Source organism: Corvus hawaiiensis, chromosome 10 (assembly GCF_020740725.1).
Source record: "Corvus hawaiiensis isolate bCorHaw1 chromosome 10, bCorHaw1.pri.cur, whole genome shotgun sequence".
NCBI classification, from domain to species: domain Eukaryota; kingdom Metazoa; phylum Chordata; class Aves; order Passeriformes; family Corvidae; genus Corvus; species Corvus hawaiiensis.
This window is the reverse complement of record NC_063222.1, coordinates 27,961,820-27,985,105: the sequence shown is the minus strand read 5'-3', so window position 1 is coordinate 27,985,105 and position 23,286 is coordinate 27,961,820. Positions and strand designations below refer to the sequence as shown.

General features: G+C 52.2%; 1 protein-coding gene and 1 long non-coding RNA gene across 2 annotated transcripts; one reads left to right on the top strand and one right to left on the bottom strand.

Moving 5' to 3' along the window:
* Nucleotides 1-3,855: 3,855 nt before the first annotated feature.
* On the bottom strand, nt 3,856-12,201 carry LOC125330913. Its single transcript, XR_007205761.1, has 3 exons — nt 12,117-12,201; nt 10,289-10,422; nt 3,856-4,266 (listed from the first exon to the last, which is right to left on the bottom strand). It is a non-coding gene; the product is annotated as an uncharacterized LOC125330913 (long non-coding RNA).
* Nucleotides 12,202-12,222: 21 nt separating this feature from the next.
* P2RY1 (purinergic receptor P2Y1) lies at nt 12,223-15,084 on the top strand. The gene has a single exon (XM_048314662.1). The coding sequence runs from the start codon at nt 12,223-12,225 to the stop codon at nt 13,312-13,314; it is 1,092 nt and encodes a 363-aa protein (XP_048170619.1). The 3' UTR covers nt 13,315-15,084.
* The last annotated feature ends 8,202 nt before the right edge of the window (nt 15,085-23,286 follow it).

Below are 23,286 nucleotides of genomic sequence, written 5' to 3'. Positions count from 1 at the left end.
CAGGTGCGTGGGGGTGTGTCCCTGTGGCACGGGGCTGTGAGGCAGCGCGGGCTGGAGCTCCGTTACCAGGCAGGGCCCTGGCTGTGGGGAGGGGGTGTAAAATTAATGGGGTTTGGAGTTCAAGCCCACATTGAGCAGATGAATCTGTGCTCTAGGTCCAACTAAATTTATCCCCTACAAAGCTTCCTCTGCCCCTGGCTCCCGGAGTTGGGAAAGGTGCCTTGGCCTGCGGCATGCGGTGCTGGAGGGCCAGGAGCACTGGGAGCATGGAGCACTGGCCAGCCTGGCCCTGGGCAGCCACCCCTGGGAGTCAGCTCTCCCAAGGAATGTTTGTTTTATTGCTTTAGCACCAGCAGACAACACCACAAAACCCCCTAACCCAGGATAATTGAATATTCATCTCCTGCGAATTCTATTAATTCTGCATTTCTTGTTCGGAAGAGCAAAATAATTGCTGTAATTTCATTTCAAAACCAAAGTCAATAACCACGAGCCTGTCATTTCTCTGTGCTTTCACTGAGAGACGATTCGCTGCCTGGTCTGTGATCACTGCTAGAACAGCACATTTATTTGTGCATTTCTCTGCTAAAGCCCATTTGCTCTAAGTGGCCCAGTTAACACCACCAGAGAATCCTTTGCCCTGGTTTTAAACAGCCTTTTAAAATCCTGCATTATTTTAAACAGGAAAATAGAAATTAAATTATGTGGTTTGGTGCACTTTAACGCTTCCCCCCACCCCCACCAAAGGCTCTGCATATTCTTTAAACAGCCCCTAAGAAGATGTGCTTTGGTATTAACCAGTGCTAAAAAAAAACTTTAAAAAATCAGGTTTTACCCACTAGAGAAAAACACAGAAAAGGGATGAAGTTTAGACATGTGGCATTGGGACCTGGCAGGCAGGGCAGGCATGGGGAAGCTGCTTGTCAGGGAGCTGTAAAAAGCAGGTTTCATGCTTTCTACACAACCTCCAACGTGACGTGAGGCTCCGTATCTGACCTTTCTTCGTGCCCCCTTATCCTCTCATCAGTGTTTACCAGACACGCTATTTTCTCATGAAAGAGCAGCTTCTGTTTTAGGAATCAGGGTCGCTGGGTACCGCTGCCACGCAGGAGCTCCTTCGGGCAGGGGCCAGCGCCGGGGTGAGGGACCGCTGGGGCCCTGTCCGAGGGCAGCAGCCCGGGGGCCGGCACAGGCCCTACGGCCTTGGAGTCGCTGCTTGGGGCGGAAGGGACCTTATGGAGCTCGCAGCTCCCAGCCCCCAGACGCCGCTGGGAAAGCCCAGTGGCCATGCTGGGCCATGTCCCGGGCTGCTCCGGACACGGGGCTCGGTTGGACCCCTGCCCGCCCCTGACCCCTCCTCGCGTGGGCAGTGGGAAGGCGAGGCCGGAGCCGATGCTTGCCCGGGTCCTGTGGCTGCCAGGGAGGTGGCAGCTGCCTCTGCCCCAGCGTGACCCAGCACAGCAGTGTCACCAGGACTGCCACATCTCCCAGCTCCCTGTGGCTGGGTTTGGCACCGGCTCAGGGTCCCCCGGCGTGTGCCGGCTGCGAGAGAGGGGACTCAGGCAAGGCTGTCTTCCCTGTCAGGTTGCTTAGTCCAGGCTGATGTGCCAGGCAGGAGAGCTGCTGCCATCCATCCAGCACTGGTGCCCTGTGGCCTGGGAGCAGGGGGGCTGGCACGGGGGTCCCTCGGCAGCGAGGAGGCTCCTCATCATGCTCGGGATGCTCCTCGGGCAGCAGACACCACCAGACGTCCTCAGGGGCATCCTGTCACCCAGTGGATCAGTGTGTGACCCTCACCTGCAGCATCGCCACGTACCAGGGCAGCCACAGGGCACAGGGGTCTGGGGCTGTTGGGGCAGGAGGACCCCCCAACAGCCACGGCTCTGGAGTGGAGAGCAGGACATGTGCACCCCCGTTTTTTCTAGAAATGGCTCCAATAATTAGACCTGTCAGTTTGCATAGAATTAGTCCTGTTCACTGAACCACCAGATTTTGACTTCAGAGATTTGACCTCATTATTTGGCCAGTGAGCTGGGCAGGATGATCCCACTAGTGCCTCATTACTTTACAGCAGTACTAAGCCCTAGCTGTGGCTGCTACTTTCTTGGCTGCAGCCAGGCCAAGGGGATTTGGCAGAGTTCCTGAGGCAGCTTCCTTAGCCAAACAGATGAAGCCTCATTAGCACCTGTACCAGGGAGGTATTTATTTCCATTAAGACAGTGTGGAGCGTGCCTTCCTGCCAGGCACAGCACAAACACAGCGGGAGACAAAAGCCCTGCTCCCCTCTCCTCAGCGCTCGCTCATCACTCACATCATGTTCCACTGGCTGACCCAACCAGACTGGGCTGAAAACAAGCAGGTTGATGGCCCTGCCCTCCCCTCGTGGTGCCACTGTTGGCACCCAGGCAAGCCCCAGGGATGAGGCTGGGACAGGGCAGCTGCAGCACCTCTGGGACAGTCAGCATGCCCTGACCCTGGAAATTACAGAATCCCAGACTGGTTGGGAGAGACCTTAAAGTTCATCCAGTCCCAGCCCCTGCCTTGGGCAGGGACACCTTCCATTATCCCAGGCTGCTCCAAGCCCCGTCCAGCCTGGCCTTGGGCACTGCCAGGGATCCAGGGGCAGCCACAGCTGCTCTGGGCACCCTGTGCCAGGGCCTGCCCACTCACACAAGGAGCAATTCCTTCCCAGTATTCCATCTATCCCTGCCCTCTGGCACTGGGAAGCCATTCCCTGTGTCCTGTCCCTCCATGCCTTGTCCCCAGTCCCTCTCCAGCTCTCCTGGAGCCCCTTTAGGCTCTGCAAGAGGCTCTGAGCTCTCCCTGGACTCTTCTCCTCTCCAGATGAGCACCCCCAGCTCTCCCAGCCCAGCTCCAGCGCAGAGGAGCTCCAGCCTCCAAGCATCTTCAGGGTCTCCTCTGGATTTGCTCCAGCAGCTCCATGTCCTCCCTGTGTTGGAGGCCCCAGGGTTGGATGCAGCGCTCCAGGTGGGGTTGCTGCTGCAGAGGTGTCACTTCCTGCTCCTCCTGCCTGTCCCCATTTTGGGGCTAAATTAGAACTTAATTCCTGTCCAGCCTGTCCATCAGGCTTCTCACTAGAACATGATAAAACATCTCAATCTATAGTTTGCAATGGAAGTGTCAAGAATGGGGGAATCAGTCTACCAAGGGAAACGCAGTGAGCTCTGTGCCGAGGTGCTGATTCTGGGCATGACGGATCTCAAGAAAATCGCCATGATACGGAAAGGTTTGGTGTTGGTCCTTATCAGAACTATCCCTGCGCTTCTGGGGTGCAGTTCTTTTACCTGCCCCATTTATAATTGATTTTACTTCATTTAGAAATCAAAGCAGCAAAGAGAAACTCACAGAGGAGGTTTTGCCTTCCCACCCCCCGGTTTGCTGTGGTTCTAAGTCAGTGCTGATCTTACCCCCCACTAAATATGAGCCATTAAAATCAATCATTAATAGCTTTAAAAGGTTTGTACACCAACCAGACTCACTTATGTTTGAACATTAACAGACGTATTTTTCCTTAACAGTGGGTTCTTTTAGTCAAATTTTAGAGGTTATAAAAAGGATTATCTATGCCAGTGATTTTTTTTTCCAGTGCATTTTTAGACTGGGCTCGTGGAATAAGCTCCTGAAGCTACAAATTGAAAAAACAAAGGTTAATCTCTTAAGAGCTGGATAAACAATCATTCATTAAGGGATGGAAAGCATTAGCACAGGGCAAGCAGAGGCTGAAGGGCAGGAGGGGAAGATGAGGCACTGGCCTCACCTGGGTGTGGGGTGCCAGGATCCTGCTGCCACAGGGAGTGTGGGGGTCCCACTGCCATAGCAGGGTGCAGAGGGCCATGACTCAGGAAACAAACCAGACGAGTTTATTTGTATTTGGAATTGCAATAGGGAGGAGGGAACGTGGGGACAGAGGAGCCTCTGCAGCAGGGCCACCCCCCCCAGCACTGCAGAGCTGCAGCTTGTGCAGCTCCAACTAAAGCTGTGGCTTCAGAGGCTGCCCCTTGTATTGGAAATGGCCTTGGTGAGGAGTCCCAGGGGGTTTGCTTCCAGTGAGGGCTGAGCTGGCATTTCTGTCCTGCAGGATTAGCTTTAGGGGGTTTTATTTCAGATGTGTCTCTGTGTTTGTTCCTTGGCATCACCTCCTTCTTCATCATCCCTGGGAGCTGCTGAGTTTCACCTTTAGCTGTCATGTGCAGGCAGAAGTGTCACTGGGGTCAGGGTGGAGGTTCCCACAGGTGCCCAGGTGCTCTGAGACAGGAAAACATTCATCTGTTGGGCTTCAGCCCAGAGGCTGCACCGAAACCAGCTGAGAGCATGTGGGTCATGAGAGACAGGACAGGAACCAGCCGAGAGCATCCTGGTAATGAGGGGTGACTGCACCCCACACAGAGCTCCAGGAGGAAGGAGGCCAGATCAGCTGGAGAGAGAAAGCTGCAGGATAATGATAGAGGGAACAATAGCTGGAGAAGGGATAAAAAGATCTGGCTGTGGAGATATCAGTGCAGAGGTGTTGCTCAAGGTGCTCCTACCCCCATCAGCTTCAAACCTGTTGGAAGAGAGCTCAGAAAAGGGGGCTTTTAATGCTTAGTTTAAACTCCTGACACTTTGTCATTACTGCATTTTCAGATATTCCAAAAATAAAATAAAAGCGAGAATTGACATCAGGATAAAAATCCAGGATTCATTATGTGGCAGCACTAAACGGAGCAATTTGATTTCCATTTCCATGACTGGTATTTTCGAGGCCCTTCCTTCCCCTAATTAGACCCTTTGGGCAGGAATGGGAGGCAGTGAGGGAGGGCAGTTTGCAAAAAGGCAAACCGATGTGAGGAATGGGCAGGCAGAACTGGTGCTGTGGGCAGGAAGGGCATGGGGGCACCACCACCCAGGACCACTTGGGTTTCATCCCTGGCAGAGAGGGATGAAACTTGGGCAAGAATTGCACCTCACCTATTCTTGTTCCACTACCAGTGCCAAAGCAGGTCTTTGGATCCATCAGACAAATCACTGATGGATCATCACTGGGAGCTTTGGGCCCTCGAAGTCAAGCACAAATGAAACAGAAGAGGACTTGCCAGGGCAGTGGGGCCGGCAGAGCCCCTCGGGCAGGCTGGGCAGCGCGGGGAGAGGGGCCGCTGTGGGCAGCGATGCGTCCCCGCCTCGGCTCCGCGGTGTAACAGCGCAGGAAGCACAGCGCCGTGCGTGGGTGTGCGGGGTGTGCCTCCTGTGCTGAGGTCAGCTCACGTACAACTGGTCGGGAAGGGAAATGTGGGCAGGGAATAAAGAAAAGCGGAAGGATGGCAGCTCCAGAGGGCTCCAGCACGTGGGTTTGGAAAGAGCAGCAAGAGCCACCTCCACGGCTTTGGATTTGCGGTTGCAGCTGCCATGGAAAGGCAATATTCTGGGCTTTCACCTCTTATTACATTACTGCCATCTGATCTCATGGTCTTAGCTTTAAAAAAGTCTCTCAGATCAGTTTAAACATCTTCTTTATGAGTTTAGCACCTGAAACAGTGCCTGGTTTTAGCTGTTCTAGATTTTGAGGGTTGACAAGACTTATTTTAACCAAATAGATGACCTGATCAAATCTACATTAAAACATCAAGAAACAATTTTACCAACATTTAAACAAGTATATAAAGAAATACCAAAAGGGAAATTTAATTGAAAAATATTTGCTAATATTTGCTAAACATCAGTAGGGGATGTTGGCTGTGATCTGATGGTGATGCAATGACAGGTGTTTTCTGAGCTGTATTTGACTTCTTCTGTCCCAGGCTTGGCCACTGCCCTCATTTGTGCCTATATGAGGAGCCTTGCAGGGCTGGAAGGAGGCACCTGCAGGGCCCCACTGATTCCTCAGTAGCGCCCTGCCAGTCAGCCGGGTCATAGCTTTGGTCACAGCACCTCAGAGGCAGTGCCACGTTCATTCCCCCTATGTATTAGGTAGCAAATTCTTAACTGAAATATTCAGTCTCCCCAGGTATGCGATCTTCAGTGTTTCTGACCTGTTTGTCTTCCTGGCCATTTGAGGAAATTGAATAATGGGAGTACTGATGCGCTATCAAACCGCCTCAGCAGAATTTTCTTGGCTGGGAGCTGAACAAAAGAGCTTTTCTACTGAGAATAGTCATTTCAGTTTAAAATGGCAATATAGGAAGAAGGCAAGATTGCTCCCTGCTGTAATTAGAACAAGTTTTCCAGGATCCTGTGTTATCTTTAGACTCTGGAAGTGTAGCTGCTCCACTAGGATTAATAAGTCACCTCCATTAACTCCAATTATTGATGTGCTGTATTGCTATCACAAACCATTTGCATATTCTGGAATACAGAAGGGACTCCAGAACAGCTTCATTATCCTTGTTGGTTTATAATATTAATAAGGCAAAAAGGGAGAAGCAAAGACGTGCAGTAGTCACCCCTATGGGACCCTGTGGGATTCCCATCAGACACTGACCTGGGCCTGCCGGACGTGCCACTCCCGCCTCCCATGTGGGATGCTCACCACATCTCCCACTACTGATTATAGAACTATCATCTTTTCCCAGCACACTACTGTGCCATTCTGCATCCCAAAGCTCACACCCTGTTGGGACTCTCTGGCTCCCTGGAGCACACACGATGCTGTGTGAGATCCAGTTAATTAGCCCAGGAACAGCTTTTGTTTTCAAGACAGCAAAATGTCAGCTCAGACATAAAAATGCAGAGAGGAGTCAGCTCCTCTTGTGCTGGAGGGGAGGGAGCTGCTGCCCAGGCCACAGCAGGCACTGGGGAGTCTCCTGGAGGGCTGGGGCACAGCACGTCTCTGTCACCCCCTAAACTGCGGGTTGGCAGTCCCTAGGGACAGCAGCTTCCACTCTGCAAGGACAGCAAGCACAGGGCAGAAACACCATCAGAGCTTGGAGTCATAGAATCACAGAACCATTTAGGCTGGAAAAGCTCTCCAAGACCATCAAGTCCCCCTGCACTGCCAAGGCCACCACTTACTCACATCCTCAAGTGCCACATCCGCAGGGCTTTTAAACCCCTCCAGGATGGGGACAGCACCACTGCCCTGGGCAGCTGTGCCAGGGCTGGACAACCCTTTTGGTGAAGAAATTTTCCCGCTATCCAGCCTCAGGGGTCCCTGGCACAACCTGGGTTTGTCTTCCCCTTGTCCTGGCCCTTGTTCCCAGGGAGCAGAGCCCGACCCCCTCTCGCCCTCTCCTGTCGGGGCATTGTGCAGAGCGAGCTCCTTTCCCCGTTCTCCCTCGGGCGCTGGCAGCCGCGGGGCGCGGGCCGGGAGCTCGGCTCAGACCTGCTCCCGCCAGCCCTGCGTGTCCTATCTGCCACAGACACGTCTAATTATTCTTATCAGCCCTTGAGCTGTCATTTCCCCGGTTGTTTTCCGAGGAAAGGCAAACAGCGGCGGCCGAGGCCGGCAGCGCTTGGAGGATCCGCGGCAGGGCCGGGGCCGTCCGTGCGCTCCCGCTGCCCTCTCACCTCCGCACGGGTGCCCAGGGGACACGAACTCCTTTCTGCACCAGAGCAGCTCCTGTGGTGCACTAGGCCACAGAATCCCTGGGGCTGGTGCAGAACTAACCACCAGAAACCTGCCCTTCACAAGGGAAAAAGGGAATATTGTAAAGTATTTTATACACTGCAGGCAGAAGTATTTTAAAATAAAATAAATTGTATTTTTTGGGTTCCCTGTGGAAAGCCTGCAGGGTGTATAAGGAGTGCTGGGAAGAGATGCTGTCTTCTGTGACACATGAAAAAGGAATAAAAGAAGCTTCAGGGACTGAAGAAAGAAAACAATGTGGTGAAGTGTTGTTTGACCTAAAGAGTTTCCTAAGGTGAAGGCGAATGAAGCTCTCCAGAAGCCAATAGGTAGGTCACAAGCCAATTGAGGTAAAATGTGAAATCGGCATTTTTGCAGCAGGTAAGGTGTCCTGTGGTGGGGAGTTGAGAGCAGCTCAATCTCCAAGCTCTGTACTCACCCTCCGAGCTCTGTGCTCCCCTGTCCTTTCCAGAAGCACTCCCGAGCGAGATGCAGCATGCCTTAAATCCTCTCTGTGTGTGCATATATGTATATATTTTCCCTTTCTATAAGCAGGCATTGTGATGACCATTTACAAGGCTCCCTTCCACCAGTTCTCAGCCTGCACCTGGTTTGGGTACCTTGTTTGTCCCAGCACACCTTGAAACACTGACATCTGAGTCTAAGTCTTCCTGATAACCAGCAGCAACAGGTAGAAACAGCTGGATTCATGGGCAGCCTGTTCCCTTCACACTCCCCCACACTGCGACAGCTCAGCCCTAATTGGACTGACTGGGAATTTCCACTTGTGCTCCAGCACACTTTCATTCCTTGTTAGGGATAGATCACCCGTTTGGGTTAAATCAGCTGTTAACGGAACAAAACATTCAGTTTAATGGAAATCAGTGGTATAAAATCCCAGATTTTGCAGAAAGTGCATTAAGAGGCAGAGCTGGAAGGAATTCAGCTCCAGCTCCACCAGACAGAAACCAAGTCAGCTCCAGGCATATGCTGGAGCGATGGAGGGAAAGGTGCTAATGCAACATGCCTCATGTTGTGCTCCAAAATAAGAACAGCTCGGCATGGCAAGCAGGAAGGCACTCGTTTGCTGGCTGTGGAAGAAGGCATGGAACAGTGTGGCTGTGAAAAAATCTGCCTCGTTCTCTACTCATGTGTTTGGACCTTTTGCAGCTGAAGCACTGCAGTCTGAATGTGAAAACTGTTGTACCCAGGATGTGAGATCTCTATTCCCGGTGCCGGCAGGCTCAGAAGGGCCATGCTGAGGTGCAGGCTGCCCATGAGGCAGCAGGGATGAGCTGCCTGGCCAGCACAGGCTGCACGGGTCCAGAGATTTGCCATCGGAAACTGCCGGGGCAGGGAGGCAGCTTGGTGCCTGTAATCAATGTCAGCCACGTGTCACAACCAGTGTCTGCTTCAGCAGCCCACCCTTCCAAAGAGCCACTGATAAATGAGATGACACTCAGAAAAAGGTTACAGAGATGAGTCAGGTATCTTGGAAAATCCTGCCCTGACATGGAAGACTAAATAAATTGTAGTCTCTCAGATCAGATTATAAATCTGACCTTGGAGTCTTTAGTTACAGATCAAGAGTCCTGCAGCTGAGGGATGGGAAGGATGGATCTGGTACAGAGCACTCCCGCCTTCAGGTATTTGCACTTTTGTACTCATCCTTCAGCATGCACACTGGTACCTCAGGAATGTCCTGCCAGTCCAGCTGTCACCTCTCCATGCAGCCACGGATTCCCCAGGGCTGTCTCTGTCGTGTCAGCGTTACCCCTGAGGTCGGTGTGAACCGCAGGTGCCTGGGCAAACCCAGCACACGCAGAACATCCCACCCGGCAGAACATCCTCCTCCCGCTCCCGCTCCTGCTCCCGCCTGGCTCCGCAGCGCTGCCAGCGCGGCAGCTCCCCACGGCCCGCTCCCCGTGCCTGGCCTTGCCTGCACCTCAGCCTGGCTCCGGCACCAGCACAAATCCCAGGAATGCCTCCTTCCCCGGCAGCTATGTGCTCCCGGAATTGCTGCTCCAACCTTTTGTCTTTCCAGTTTGGATTTACAGCGCTGCTTAGGTAACCGAGGGAAACAGGCTGGAGTTCATATTGCATATTTACTGATGCTTATCGGCACGGCTTCGGCATGACTCAAAATTTGCTCAAGACAGGAAACTCAAGGAAGCTATCACGAGAAGCTGCAGTGGGCAGTGGCACTGAGAAGTCACTAGTGAAATGGTACTTACAAAGGGAGAGAGAAACTAAAAGGTTTCTCCTCTACTAATAGCATCGCTTTGCATATTTTATTACTTTTTTACACAATAATCCAGGTCATTCATTAAAATAAATTCTGCTTTGGGTCATGCAGCTGATTCTCAGAGGAGCGAGATGGCTTTTCCCTAAGCTAGCATGGTAGGCTTGATATCATTGTACTGCATTTGCCATGTGTCTGGCTCATGGGTTGGGTGTTTGCTTTCCTGGGAATATGAAGACTTGGGATTCGTTTTCTCAGTGCTCTCAAATCCTAGAGGGCACCATGGAACATCTCTGCAAACCGGGTTTGCTGTACAACATGGATTTTACAGGTGTTACTCTTGTCTCCTTTTTCACTGTCCTTTCTCCTCACATTCATTTTGTATTAAAATTTAAAAGAATATAAAGTAGTGAATAAGCAGTTGTTAGTGGATGAATACAGAAGGGAAAAAAGCACTAACATACAAGAAGGAAAGGTATTATATTTACAAAACTGAAGCGGTTGCTTTGACGTTGTAGCTTGAGCTGTCCCAAAAGTGAAGCCAGGCTGGCGACTCCATCTGCAGCCACTTCCATATTCCCACGGGGGTACAATATGCAGCTGATTTCCCAATTAAGCTTTCCTAGCAAAGAAGTTTTATAATTTAAACAGACTCAAAAGTTTGAGAAATGAATACATATTCATGAAGGACTAATAACACTCTGTCTAGAACACAGCTTTGAGCTGAGAGCAGCTCTGACTGGCTCATGTCTCACCCACCACACTTAGTGAAAATGGGAACGAGGAAGAAATGGCTGAAACCAGCAGATTGTGTTTTGCCAAGACAATAAATAATAACCATATTCTGACTCAAGTGCCAAATGTATAGCGCTTAATTAGAGGTCAGTAGAGCATATTTCTGCTCAGCTGTTCCATTTACAGCAATTAACATGTTCGTGTCACTTAAACTGGGTTGCAGAGCAGATTTCAAAGGGTTGAGTGAAAGCAGAATCAGGGAAGGGCTGTTCCACCCCTGGCAGCAGCTCGGGAGCAGCACCCTTGGCCCCCGCCCACTGGCAAAGACGTGGGACAGAGAGGTCTTAGCCCTGGTGCAGCACCACCCCGCCCCATCACTCTGAGGGCTGAGGGAACCCTGTCCCATCGCTGCGGGAGCTGAAGTGACCCTGCCCCATCACTCTGAGGGCTGAGGGAACCCTGTCCCATCGCTGCGGGAGCTGAAGTGACCCTGCCCCATCACTCTGAGGGCTGAGGGAACCCTGTCCCATCGCTGCGGGAGCTGAAATGACCCTGCCCCATCACTCTGAGGGCTGAGGGGATCCTACCCCATCGCTGCGGAAGCTGAAGTGACCCCGCCCCATCTCTGTGAGGGCTAAAGGGATCCTGCCTCCGGCCAGCGCTCGCTGTCCCGCCTGCCCGGGCTATGAGGTGACACCGTCAGACACCGGTGGCCGTGCCCGGGCTCCACGCCCGCCGCACCGCGTGGGCTCCACCGCCGCCTCCTCCCCCGCGCCGGGGCCCCCGGAGCTCCGTGTCGCGGGTGCCTGGAGCGGGGCAGCGCCGGTCCCGTCCCCCGTCGCGCAGCTCGGCCCCGCGTGCCGGCGGGAGCGGCAGCACCGCCCGTGCGGAGGCGGCGCGGGGGGCGGGCGCGCCGGGGCCGAGCCGCGCCTCGTCCCGCCCGGCTCAGTCCGGCGGGGCCGGCGCGCTGTGCCCGCCGAGGGGCCGCGCTCCGCGGCGCTGCCGCTGCCAGGGCGCCCGGAGCCGCCGCCCCCGGCGCTGCCCGGCCATGGGCGCCGGGGCAGCCGCGGCCGGGACGCCGCCCCCCGCGGGCGGGCGCTGCCGGCGGCGCGGAGCGGCGAGCGCGGGCTGAGAGGAGGAGGAGGAGGCGGCGGCAGGTGGGGCGGCCCCGGCGCTCCTGCGGCCGGGCTGGGGGGCGGCGGCGGCCGGGGACGGCGCGGGGAGCGGGGCCGGGGGCGGAGGTGACTTCGCGGGCAGAGGGAGCCGGGCGGGAGGGCGCCGGGACGGGGCGGCAGCCGCGGGGGCGGCCGGAGCGACGGCGATCGCCGAGGGGCGCGGGTGGATTGGCCGCTCCCTGCCCCCGTTCGGCCCCGCTCCCGCCGCCCGTTCGGCCTCGCCGCCGCCCGCCCGTCCCTGTCGCTGTCCCTGTTCCTGTCCCTGTCGCTGTCCCTGTTCCCGCTCCGGCCGGGTCAGCCCGCGGTGGCGGAGGCGTGCGCGGCTCCCCGGGAGCAGGGCGGGGAGCGAAGCGGGGCCCGGTACTGCCGCTTGGAAACCTCCGAGGAAAAGCAGGGCAGGGCTCACCTTCCAGCTCGGTTTCCTTTGCTCTCTTATTTTTTTAGATGCGTTACTGTGCCTGTAGAGACTTCGTTGCTTCGCCTCAGACCTATGTGACTCTGGGGGAAGGATCATGACCGAAGTCCTTCTCTCTGCTGCTCTGAACGGAACTGAGCCCAACCTGTTATCCAGCGGCAGCTGGTCTGCGGGAAACGTCACCACCAAGTGCTCCCTGACCAAAACCGGCTTCCAGTTCTATTACCTGCCCACCGTCTACATTTTGGTCTTCATCACTGGGTTTTTGGGCAACAGTGTGGCTATCTGGATGTTTGTCTTCCACATGAAGCCTTGGAGCGGCATCTCGGTTTACATGTTCAACTTGGCACTAGCCGATTTCTTGTATGTCTTGACTTTGCCCGCCCTCATCTTTTACTACTTCAACAAAACAGACTGGATCTTCGGAGATATCATGTGCAAGCTGCAGAGGTTCATCTTCCACGTGAACCTGTACGGCAGTATTCTGTTTCTAACCTGCATAAGCGTGCACAGGTACACAGGAGTGGTGCACCCCTTGAAGTCGCTGGGGAGGCTGAAGAAGAAGAACGCGGTGTACATCAGCAGCCTGGTCTGGGTCCTTGTGGTGGCTGTGATTTCTCCAATACTCTTCTACTCGGGAACAGGGATAAGGAAAAATAAAACCATAACGTGCTATGACACAACAGCTGATGATTACCTGAGAAGTTACTTCATTTACAGCATGTGCACCACAGTGCTGATGTTCTGCATCCCCTTCATAGTGATTCTTGGTTGCTATGGGCTCATCGTGAAAGCTTTGATTTACAAAGATTTGGACAATTCTCCTCTCAGGAGAAAATCGATTTACCTGGTCATTATTGTGTTGACGGTCTTTGCAGTGTCTTACCTTCCCTTCCACGTGATGAAGACCTTAAATCTAAGGGCCAGGGTGGATTTTCAAACCCCAGATATGTGTGCCTTCAACGACAAGGTTTATGCCACTTACCAAGTGACGAGGGGCCTGGCCAGCCTCAACAGCTGTGTCGACCCCATCCTTTACTTCCTGGCAGGTGACACCTTCCGAAGGCGGCTTTCCAGGGCGACCAGGAAATCATCCAGAAGGAGCGAACACAATGTGCAGTCCAAAAGTGAGGAAATGACTCTCAATATTTTATCAGAGTATAAACAGAACGGAGATACCAGTTTGTGAACAAATGCAGAAGATTTGGGAACAGTTTGAAAAAATCTTCTGCTTTGAGGCACTAGGAGACTGTAGGGCTTACAAGTGTGTGAGGAAAATCTACCAGTCTCAAATTCTTTTTTAGGTAAAGCCTCGTTTTCTGGTCTTAGAAAATGCTTAACAAAGTCAGTGGAAGAATTTTAATGGAAAATAATGTGTCAAAATTCAGCTTTCCTTCAGTAGTTTCATTTATTTCTGACTTGTGTCAGATATCTAAGTAAAATGAAGTAAATTCCCTAAAGGAGGAGAGCAATCCAAGTGCATCTGGCTTAATGACTTAGTCTCCCACGTTTGAAAATGTTCTCAGTCAGCCTGTTTTTAAAAATAGGAAATAAAAATAAGAGCAGTATCTTGTCTTCTGAGGCTCAGTCACAGACCAAGCTTTCTGCTCACTCGCTGTTGTACGCAAGGATTTAAATCGAAGTCATGATGCAGTTATCATTTTCAGTTTTATTATTTTTTCATCTACTTCTAGTGCTGATAATTACTTGATAGTTTGGTGGCATTTATGGTTCAGTCCTCTTTCAGTGCCGGTGTTTTACTCAAGGTAGGCTTTACTGGTGTGTGCATGGTTGTGCTTTCGGATTGCAATGGTTGTTCACGACAAACCTGGCCCCCCTTCGCGGCCAAGGGCTCCCCGGTGCCCGGGCCCCTCGGGAGCGGAGGTGTCCCCGGGCGCTGCCGGGCACGCGGGCGCTGCCAGGCGTGGGGAGCGAGGCCGTGCGGGGTCACGGCTCTGGGCGGCCGAGGGTCCGGTCCCGTCCCTGTGCCCAGGGCAGTGGCGTGGCCTGGCTGGCCGGGGAGCGCCAGCCGAGCCGCCCGGCCCGGAGGCTGCTGGCACCGCGCTGGCACAGCCGCTGGCACCGGGAGCCTTGGGCGGAACGGGAGAGATGGGTGTGCTGGGAGCAGCTGAGCCTTGCAGGGAACGCGTGCTCCGGGTACCTGCCTTTGGTACCAGAATGGTTCTGTTCCTGCAGTCCTTACAGACGACACAAGAGTCGTGTCCCGAGAAAAGTAACTATTAAAATGGATAATATAAATGGATTATATATATATTATATATATATAATAGTAATTGGGGGGAATTAATTTTTTTGTACTTTGACAAATACATTGCTGTATTAACAAGATGTTGCAACATACTACAGACTAAATCCGGCCCTTTACTATAGATCTTCTCCAAATGTGGAATAGTTCATCCAAAATTAGCCAAACTGCAACATTGTGTAACACAAGAGCTAGTGATCAGGCACAGATGAAATTCTACATGGGCAGTCTCACTCGTTTCTCAGATTTTTAATAAATGTATTTGAAAATATTTTGTGCTAAAAGCGGTATAAAAGCATGCTCTGAATTATGAATTTAGTGTACAAAATTAAGTTCAATGTAATCCTAAGGGTGATTTTTAACAGATCTTTGTTCCTCTGGTCTGCATCGTAAGAGTAAAATATTTATATTTTACTTACCAATTTCCAGTGATTGGTTACAAATGAGAGTAGCTCTAGTTATTTTTTGACAACATTGTTAAGCAGCTTCTGTTCACATGTACGGCTTCCTCTGCAGAGTCCCTATTTATTGAACTTATTTATTAGAATGCTAAATGTAAAGTTTGTAAAGTGTGGTTCTCTGTGGTCATATTCAGAATTGGGCATTAATGGAAAATTGAAGAGCATGTTTCAATCACTGTAATACTGTGTCTTCTAACAGAGCACCTTTATAATAAACTCAATTCCACCCTGACTATTCACTGCTGATATGTAACCTAGTGATAAATTAAACTACTGATTTATAGCCTAGAGGTAAATGAAGCTCCAGCTTAGGAAGCCTCTTAAAGCAATGTGGAGAGCTCATTTAGCCCTATGAAAAATGTAAAGGTAGTGAAGAAATCTCAAGCAAGGGTCAATTGCTAATTAATTCTGACTGACAAAGCCTGTGGAACAGCACAGACTATTTATATACCACAGAAAGAGCCTGATTCACAATAAATGACTTCTCCTATTATGTGATTATTTGAGGCTTCATTCAGCTGAGGCACATCTTGTTTGGAATGGCAGATGAATTACACGGAGAGGGAGCATAAAAATAGGATATTCTTTGAATCTGCTTCTCTGTGTTGAAAATCCTGTTCGCTTCCAAATGCTTCGTGGTCAATTTCTTGCTTTCAGTTAGGAAATAAAATGTTCCACTAATTCACGTTTGACAAAAGGTCCCAAGCAGCCCCAGCAGAATGCAGGCCCACACGGCCAGGTCGGGCTTTGTGCGGCTCCTTGCAGCCTTTCTGCTCTATGGCTCTTCAGTGTGGCAGAGCTGGCCAGCTCCTCCTGGTGTGCGTGGAACCCGGGGGCCAGGGCCCGAAACGGCGGCAGGAGAGACCCATGTCCAGCCAGGCCAGGGAGAGCCACGCTGGGGAGCTGCGGGCGGCCCTGAGCCTCGCAGCCCTGCGGGTGGCTGCGCTCCCACCGGGGCTCGCTCCCGGCCGCTGGCCTGGCCAGAGGGAACGGTGCAGGTGGCCGGATGATCCACCAGGTCATCGCCGAGGTCTCTTCGGACACTTCGTTGCAGGAAGGTCCCCGTCACTGCCGAGCAGCCATGGCAGGAAGCAGCACTTGCAGCTTCCCAGGTGGACGTGCTCAGGAGCCTCCCGGCGCACGCCGAGCAGGGTCATTAAACGCGTTTACACGCAGCTGATTTTCCACCTCGCAGCTCCTGTGCCCTGCAGAGGTAACACCTCCCTCCACGCCCTGTGTGAGTCCCAGCTGCACACACCGAGCTGCCACAGCCACTGCTGAATCCCACTGGGCTGTGGGGCTGAGCCTCACAACCTCCTGTAGAGCTCCTTTTCAAGCCTTGCTGTATTTGTCATGGGGTAGTTGGAGCCATTGCAAAATCCCACCAAATTCCTGTCTGCTCTCACACCTCCTTTTTACCTGGAACATGCCAGAACCATGTGTTGGATGTCCCACCTGAGAGAATGCTGGTCAGCTGGGGGGATTGGGCACCCAAGCAGATCTCCAGGCAGAGCAAGGGCTGGAGCCATGAGCTCCTGGGGAGCCCTGAGAGTCTGTCATTAAAGTGACCCTTTCTATGTTGTATTTGTGGAAGGCAATCAGTCCACCAGCACTAGGGGCCCGAGGTGATCCCTGTGATTATCCATAAACCTCAGAGGTGGGTGTAGTTGAAGAGGCCTTTCCCTGAGCCACTCACTGGAGTTTCTAATCCATCCATATGCAAAGAGAACACAACTGCAGCTCTGGCCTTTGGGCTGGTAATTAATAATCAGTGACAACGACGGGTTGTGATTACCAGGGACAAGATTCAGCTCATTATCTCACTACTGTGACCACCTAAAAGTTCCACCTCCCTTCATGCTATGCAATCTTAAACTAGCAAGAGAGAATGAACCTGTTCTGATTTTGTGGTCATGCTTGTAACCTATTTTCCCTCTGGGTATGTTTGGGAATCTTCTAACTACAAATTGTTCACTTAAGACACCACAAAGTTTCAAGTAAACAGTTATTTAGAGCTTAACATTTGCCAGATCCATGCCAACACCAATTCTCATTCATGAGCTGTATTTACTTCCTGCAGCTCATGGGTTAATGTTTTCTCCCATTTATGCCCAGTAACTCTTACGTATCTTTAACACAACATGAAGTCAGTATGAAACCCACATGTGAACTGCTGTCACTTCGTACATTTGCATAACACAACACCGTGGACTTTTTTGTTTTAATCCACTTGATATAACACCAAATTAATGAACTCATGAGCAGGGTGGGAAATGAGCAGCAGCTGGCCCTGCTTTTGGCAGGAGGGCGCACTGGGTGCGCTGGTGAGCCTGGTGCCCACCCCTGCCCTGTGTGGAAGGGGCTGGGGAAGCTGCAGGGCTGTTTTGGTGGCTGCCAGCCCTCGTGCGATTGCTGCGGAGCATCTGCTGCCTCTGCACCACCAGGGACACGCTGAGGGTTTGGCTCTGCAGGGAGGCCCCACAGCCAAACCCCAGCGCTGGGCCACAGGAGCCCCAGGAGGGGTCACGGGAAGCTCCTCTGAGCTTGGTGTCCTCCTCCTTTTGGGTGAGGAAGGACATGGGGATCTAGGCACCCCCGACTGCATGGGCGCAGCAATTTCAAATGCTTCGAAGACAAAGGACTTATGACTTGGCATGTGGCTGTGAATTACTGTGTGTTCCAAGGGCATCTGTGAAAATGCTTCTTTTTCTGGTGTGTTGTGATTTTAGTATTGTTAAGTTCAATTTTTTTGTAAACACTAGTGAAATCTGACTGTGACATCTGCAGGGACAGTGCTACCTTTTATTTACACTCAGGTTATGTAGCTGCTTTAATTAAAGAGTAAAAGATCTTCTTATTTGTCTATAATTTTAATGAACAAAAATATATTTGGGTTTGAAGTTGCAACTATTTTTAGTGGCAGCAGAAGTGTGGCCCCAGCGCTGCTGGTGCTGCACCACCGCACTGAGCAACTCGTGTTGGAGCCGCCCCAGTAACATTATGAAACACTCCTTCTGCCTTTTGTGTTGTTAATTCATGTTTCCAGGAGATTCTTCCGGCAGTGATATGTCTTTAAAAATAGATAATAAAAGGCTTGCAAAATATATAAAATTTAAAACCTTGAGAGGAACCAGGCAGACCAAATGAGAATCAAAATAAGTGAATAAATGAGTGAGGCTTAGCCTTCAAAGACAAAGGAGGCATGTAGAGAGAGATGTGGTGACAGAACAAGGGGGAATGGCTTTAGGCTGAGGGTAGATAGAGATTAAGTATTAGAAGAAAATTGTTCCCTGGGAGGGTGGGCAGGCCCTGGCACAGGGTGCCCAGAGCAGCTGGGGCTGCCCCTGGATCCCTGGCAGTGTCCAAGGCCAGGATGGACACTGGGGCTTGGAGCAGCCTGGGACAGTGGGAGGTGTCCCTGCCATGGCAGGGGTGACACTGGGTGAGCTTTAAGGTCTCTTCCAACCCAAGCCATTCCATGATGCCGTGATGTTTGGGGTCAGCGTGTCCACAGGGGGCACAAACAAGGGGCACAAACAAGGGTCACACCTGTGGAGTTGCAGAGGCAACAGGCTGACTTGCTGCCCCATTCCCACCCACTCCAAGCCCTCTCCCACTCCCACTATTCAGCCAGAGATGAACCTGCTCCCAGTCCCTCTCCCTGTACAGATCAAAGCTAAATCTGTCCTACAGAAGCTGCCTTTTCCCCTCTGACAATGGCTGCTGTGTCTTGTTTTCCTTGCAGGATGTTGAGTGACTGTTCCTTCCCAAACAGCTTAACGTGAAATCCGATTAAAACATGGAGCCCCTCTGTTAGCTGTGCCTTCCCTGCCTTGTAGGTATTTCGGGTTTTATGTTGGGCTGTATTTCCATGCCATTGTCTCGTCTCACTGCCTGCAGCTGCCTCAACTTCACACCATGTGCAGTTTTGTTCTGTTCCCTCCTCATCACGTGGGATGGCTGCGGGTACATATTGGTACTTCACTGATTTCACCTCATTTATTTTAAGATTTATTTACCTTTCTCTTAATTTTCTTCCTCTAAATTTATCTTTTCCGTTCATCCAAATGGTTCAGCTACCCATTAAAATTATTCCATTAAAATTGTATTTTCTTATCAGTAAATGAATTCCGTCTTCAACAAATCAAACTGTTCCATGCCTTTCCAGAATTTCCTTTCCATTCCAAAACCTGCTGAGGCCCAAAGGCCTCGTCTTCCCTCAGCACATAAACCTTTAAATGCTCCAAGTCAGGCAGGTCCAGGGCCCTGCTCTGGCTGGTTGTGTTTGACATGAGCAGACACACGCAATGTGTGAACACCAGATTTAATATCTGAGCTGACTGTGCATTTACCTCTGGTTCCACAAAATCACAGAGTAATTTATGTTGGAAAAGGTCTCTGAGATCAACAAGTCCAACTACAATGGCTCCCTTTAACCCTGGCCCAAGCGGGCAAAAGTAGTTTGTGACCCTGGCAGAGGTGAGGCAGTGCATGGACCCGGGGGATATTTGTTTCTAAAGTTTAATTTGCAGCGTTTGGAAAGCAAAGACCAGCCTGTGGCAAGAGGCAGTGGGTGGAACAGGTAAATAATTAAATAAATGGGGGTGCAGCTTGGGTTTCTGCTGGCAGCACCAGGCCCTGGCTCCGCTGAGAGCGGGAGGGAGATGCTGGGAATGCTGATCCAGACCAAGCTGAGCTGGGGCAGGGCTGGGAGCAGGGCAGCGCTCGGAGGCCGCTGGCAAAGGGACACCTTCTGTGGGGTTCACCCCAAGCGGTCACGGGCAGTGACGTGGGCAGCTGGGGCATCCCCACGGGCTGAAGGTGCTGGGGTGGGGCAGGAGAGGCTCGGGGCCGCTGGGGCTGAGCCGTGTCTGCGGCAGCAACACAAACACCCGGCGCCTGCTGTGCTCCGTGGCAGCTGGCAGTGGGTGTCACCAGCAGCAGCAGTGCCTCTGTGTGAGGCACCAAGAGGACAGCGAAGTGTTGGGTGTATTTTTATGGCCCGGGGCACACAGCCCCACACAGTGCTGCCTGGGGAGTGGTGTTACCCCTTTGTGAGTGACCCATGGCCTGCCACAGCCACCAGCACCGTCCTGCAGCCCCAGTGCAAGCTGGATATCCCAAATGAGATCTGGCAGAGACTCTCACCAGGAAACCCATTCCCAGGGTCCCGAGTGACTGCTGCCTGCCCGTGGGAGCATCCTTGTGTCCCTAAGTGATCATCAGAAAATCTGCTCATTTAAAGTGCTGGGAACACCATTTACCCTTCCTGGCATTTCCATACAGCTGAGGAACAGCAGAGCTGTTTATGTTAATAATTCATAGAAGACTTCTCCCTTCACTTTATGGCTCTTCCACTCAGCAGCACCAGGAACTGCCCTGCACCCTCCTCCCCAAGCTGGGGCAATGACCTGGGATTGGACTGAGATCTACCAGAAAGAACTCTGCTGCTCCCAGGGACCTTCCCCAGCAGGGCGAGAGCCTCACTCTGCTTTGATTCTTAACCAAAGCCAGGTGTCCTACCTTTTATGATGAGAGCAGTATAGCCCTGGCACAGGTTTCTCAGGAGGCTGTGGCTGCCCCTCCCCTTGAAGTGTTCAAGGCCAGGCTGGTTCCTGGTAGGTGGCAGGGCTGTGCCTCGTGCTGTGCTAGCATTCAGGCATGTACCAACAGAGATTTCCCCGTGGAAGCCAGGCTGCTTGGTCACAAATGCTTTTCCTTCACTGTGAATAATGGCCTTCTGTAGGGAACTGATTTTTCTCCAAGACAGTGACTGAGAAATGACCCAGCCGTGGAGCCAGCAGCCAGCTCAGCACATTGGGGCAAGTGTCAGGTGCTTGGGCCAGACAGAGGTGCGGAGGAGCTGTGCAGAGGCAGGGGGACACCCCCCCTTGGTATCACCCAAACAGACCCAAGGGACTGGCAGAGGAGGGGAAGGGATGCTCCTGCACGCAGCCCCACATCCCAAATGCACACACCAGAGGCTTGGGGCACAGCCCTGGGACCAACAGATGAGGGCTTGCTCACTTGGTCTGTCTGGGACCCAGCTGGGAGAAGCTCTTGCAGATTATAACACAGTTTTTGTACCAAATATCACGTTATTGTCAATTTCAGAATTAAAGAGTACTTTTAAGACTCCACAGAAGTTAAATTCTTATCAGACTATTGAGTTTTAATATCCTCAGTAAAAACACTGGAGTAGTTCAGTCATACATTGAAGATAATTAAGCTCCGCATTGTAGAGGGCAAATGGTTTATTTGTTTGGTATTACTGGCCCATCACTATCCCCATCCCTGTCCCCATCCCTACAGTGGGCTCTGTACAGGGCCACAGGACCCAGATGGGTGCAGCAGGATGGGTTTCACCTCTCCCTGCTCCCCTTGGCTGCAACTGGGCAAATCCAACAGGAAAAATGTCCTCGCAGGGGTTTGTAGCAGTTTCCAACACAGGGACAGCAGCCAGGCCAGAGGGAAGCAGGTCCCGGGTGCTGCCTGTGCTCCCTTGGCACTGCAGCTCTCCTCCTCCTCAGCAATGTGTCAGGACACGTTTGGCACAAATAAAAAGTTGTTGTTTAACATTCTTGTGTATTTGTGAGCGGTGGCAGTGATGCTTCCTGTAAAACAGAGCTGCGAGCGTGGCAAAGCTGTTTGATGTTACAGCCTTATTTAAACAGCATTTAGATAGTAAAAGCAGTCATTCCCCTCATCCCCACATACCAGCTACCCATTAAAATTCCTTCTCATGCTCTTGCACAAAGACTAATTTTGGCAGAAGGCTGACTTGCCCTAGATTTTTAAAAGACTGCTTGTTTTAAAACAAAGTCCTTTGGGGAAGGGAGAGATCTGGGTGAGGATTGCACCCTCCCCCTGCCCTCCCCAGTCTCACCACCCTGACCACCCCCCATCCCATCACCCCTGGTCACACCCACCCCACCACCCCCCACTCTGTCACCTCCCAGCCCCAGAGGGTGCAGTATCCTCCTCCTCCTCTTCCTCCTCCCCTCCCATGGAGGGGCTCCTGGCCCCTCAGAGGGTGATGGAGGGGAGCTTTGGGCACGGAGCAGGAGGAGCCAAGGGAAGATTGAAAATCTGTCATTCACCTTGACATTGACACACTAAAAATAAAGTTAAATGCTTTTAAAAACAAATTATGCCAATATTCAGATATTACTTAAGGGACTCGACTCAGAATAAAGCTCTGGGTTTTCAAGCTGGCTCTCACTACCATCAGAAAAGCTTTTCACCAAGATATTCCTTTGTTTCTGAGTTGTTTCCTCTCCTTCAGACTCTGGGCAAAGTGGCACTTGATTGAGACAACTGAGAACAGCAAAAAATCAGAAGAAACCTGACCTGCAGGTGTCCTGTAGAACCCAGAGCAAACAGGTCCAGAGAGACCCACAGAGGCAAATCAACAGCCAAACCCTCCCAGGGAGCAGATGGAGGAGCTGACTTGACTGTTTGGCTGTGATTCAACGAAAATGTTCTCTACCCTTCCCTTTCTGCATGGGGATAAATCTGCAAAGGAAAACATTTCTTGGTGCTGTGTGCTGGCAGGGCTGGTGCCACACCAGCGGGAGCCAGCACTGCCACAGCCCCTCGGGCACGTTGCTTACTGAGTGCTCTGAAAGCTGCTTTGCTGCGGGGTCACCAACAGGTTCTAAACCCAAGAGAGGTTAAATACCAGCGAGCCCCAGTGGATCCCACTCCCCAGCAAATGGCTGCATAAGCAGTTGCCCTTAGTGCATGTACCTAAGAAAGCAGACCTGAATTTTTGGCTGAATTTAGCAACTCTCTGTAGCTGCTGTCACCAGGCCATGGTGACATCAAGGAATGGCTCCACAGAGGGATGTTGCCTTTGAAACCCCCGTGGGGACTCCTGGGTGCCCTGCCCACAGCGGGGATGCAGCTGGGCCGTGGCTGGAGCCCCCCCGGCCCCACAGGGGGCTCAGCCAGGGCGGAGGGGCAGGGCTGGTGCTGTGCCCCGCCGGACGGACCCGCGGCTGCTGCCGCCGCCAGAGAGGCTCCAGGTCGGCGTCGTGGCCCCGATCCTTCGCCCCTGGGTTTGGCCACCGGCTCTGCTCGTTTAAGCTCTCCTGTAACTGATACTGGAAGGGATGACTCAGCCCTAAGTATAGTTACCTGCACCCAAAATAGAGGCGAGCCCTGCAGCAGCTCGGGGCTCCGGGTGCAGGTCAGCCAGGGAACGTCTCCTAAACCACTGGGAGCTGGTGGTGTGACGCAGGGTGGCACCACAGGTGGCCATGGCTTTTCACCTGCTTTTACCCTCATTCCAGGAGGGGATTCCAAAGCAAACCCTCAGAAATTATTCCCCTCTACTGAATGTACAGAAACACAAACTTTTGGTTGTTCCTTTTCTTGATCAATTCACACTGACCAGAGCTCATGAATTGGATCAATTTACACCACATCTAAA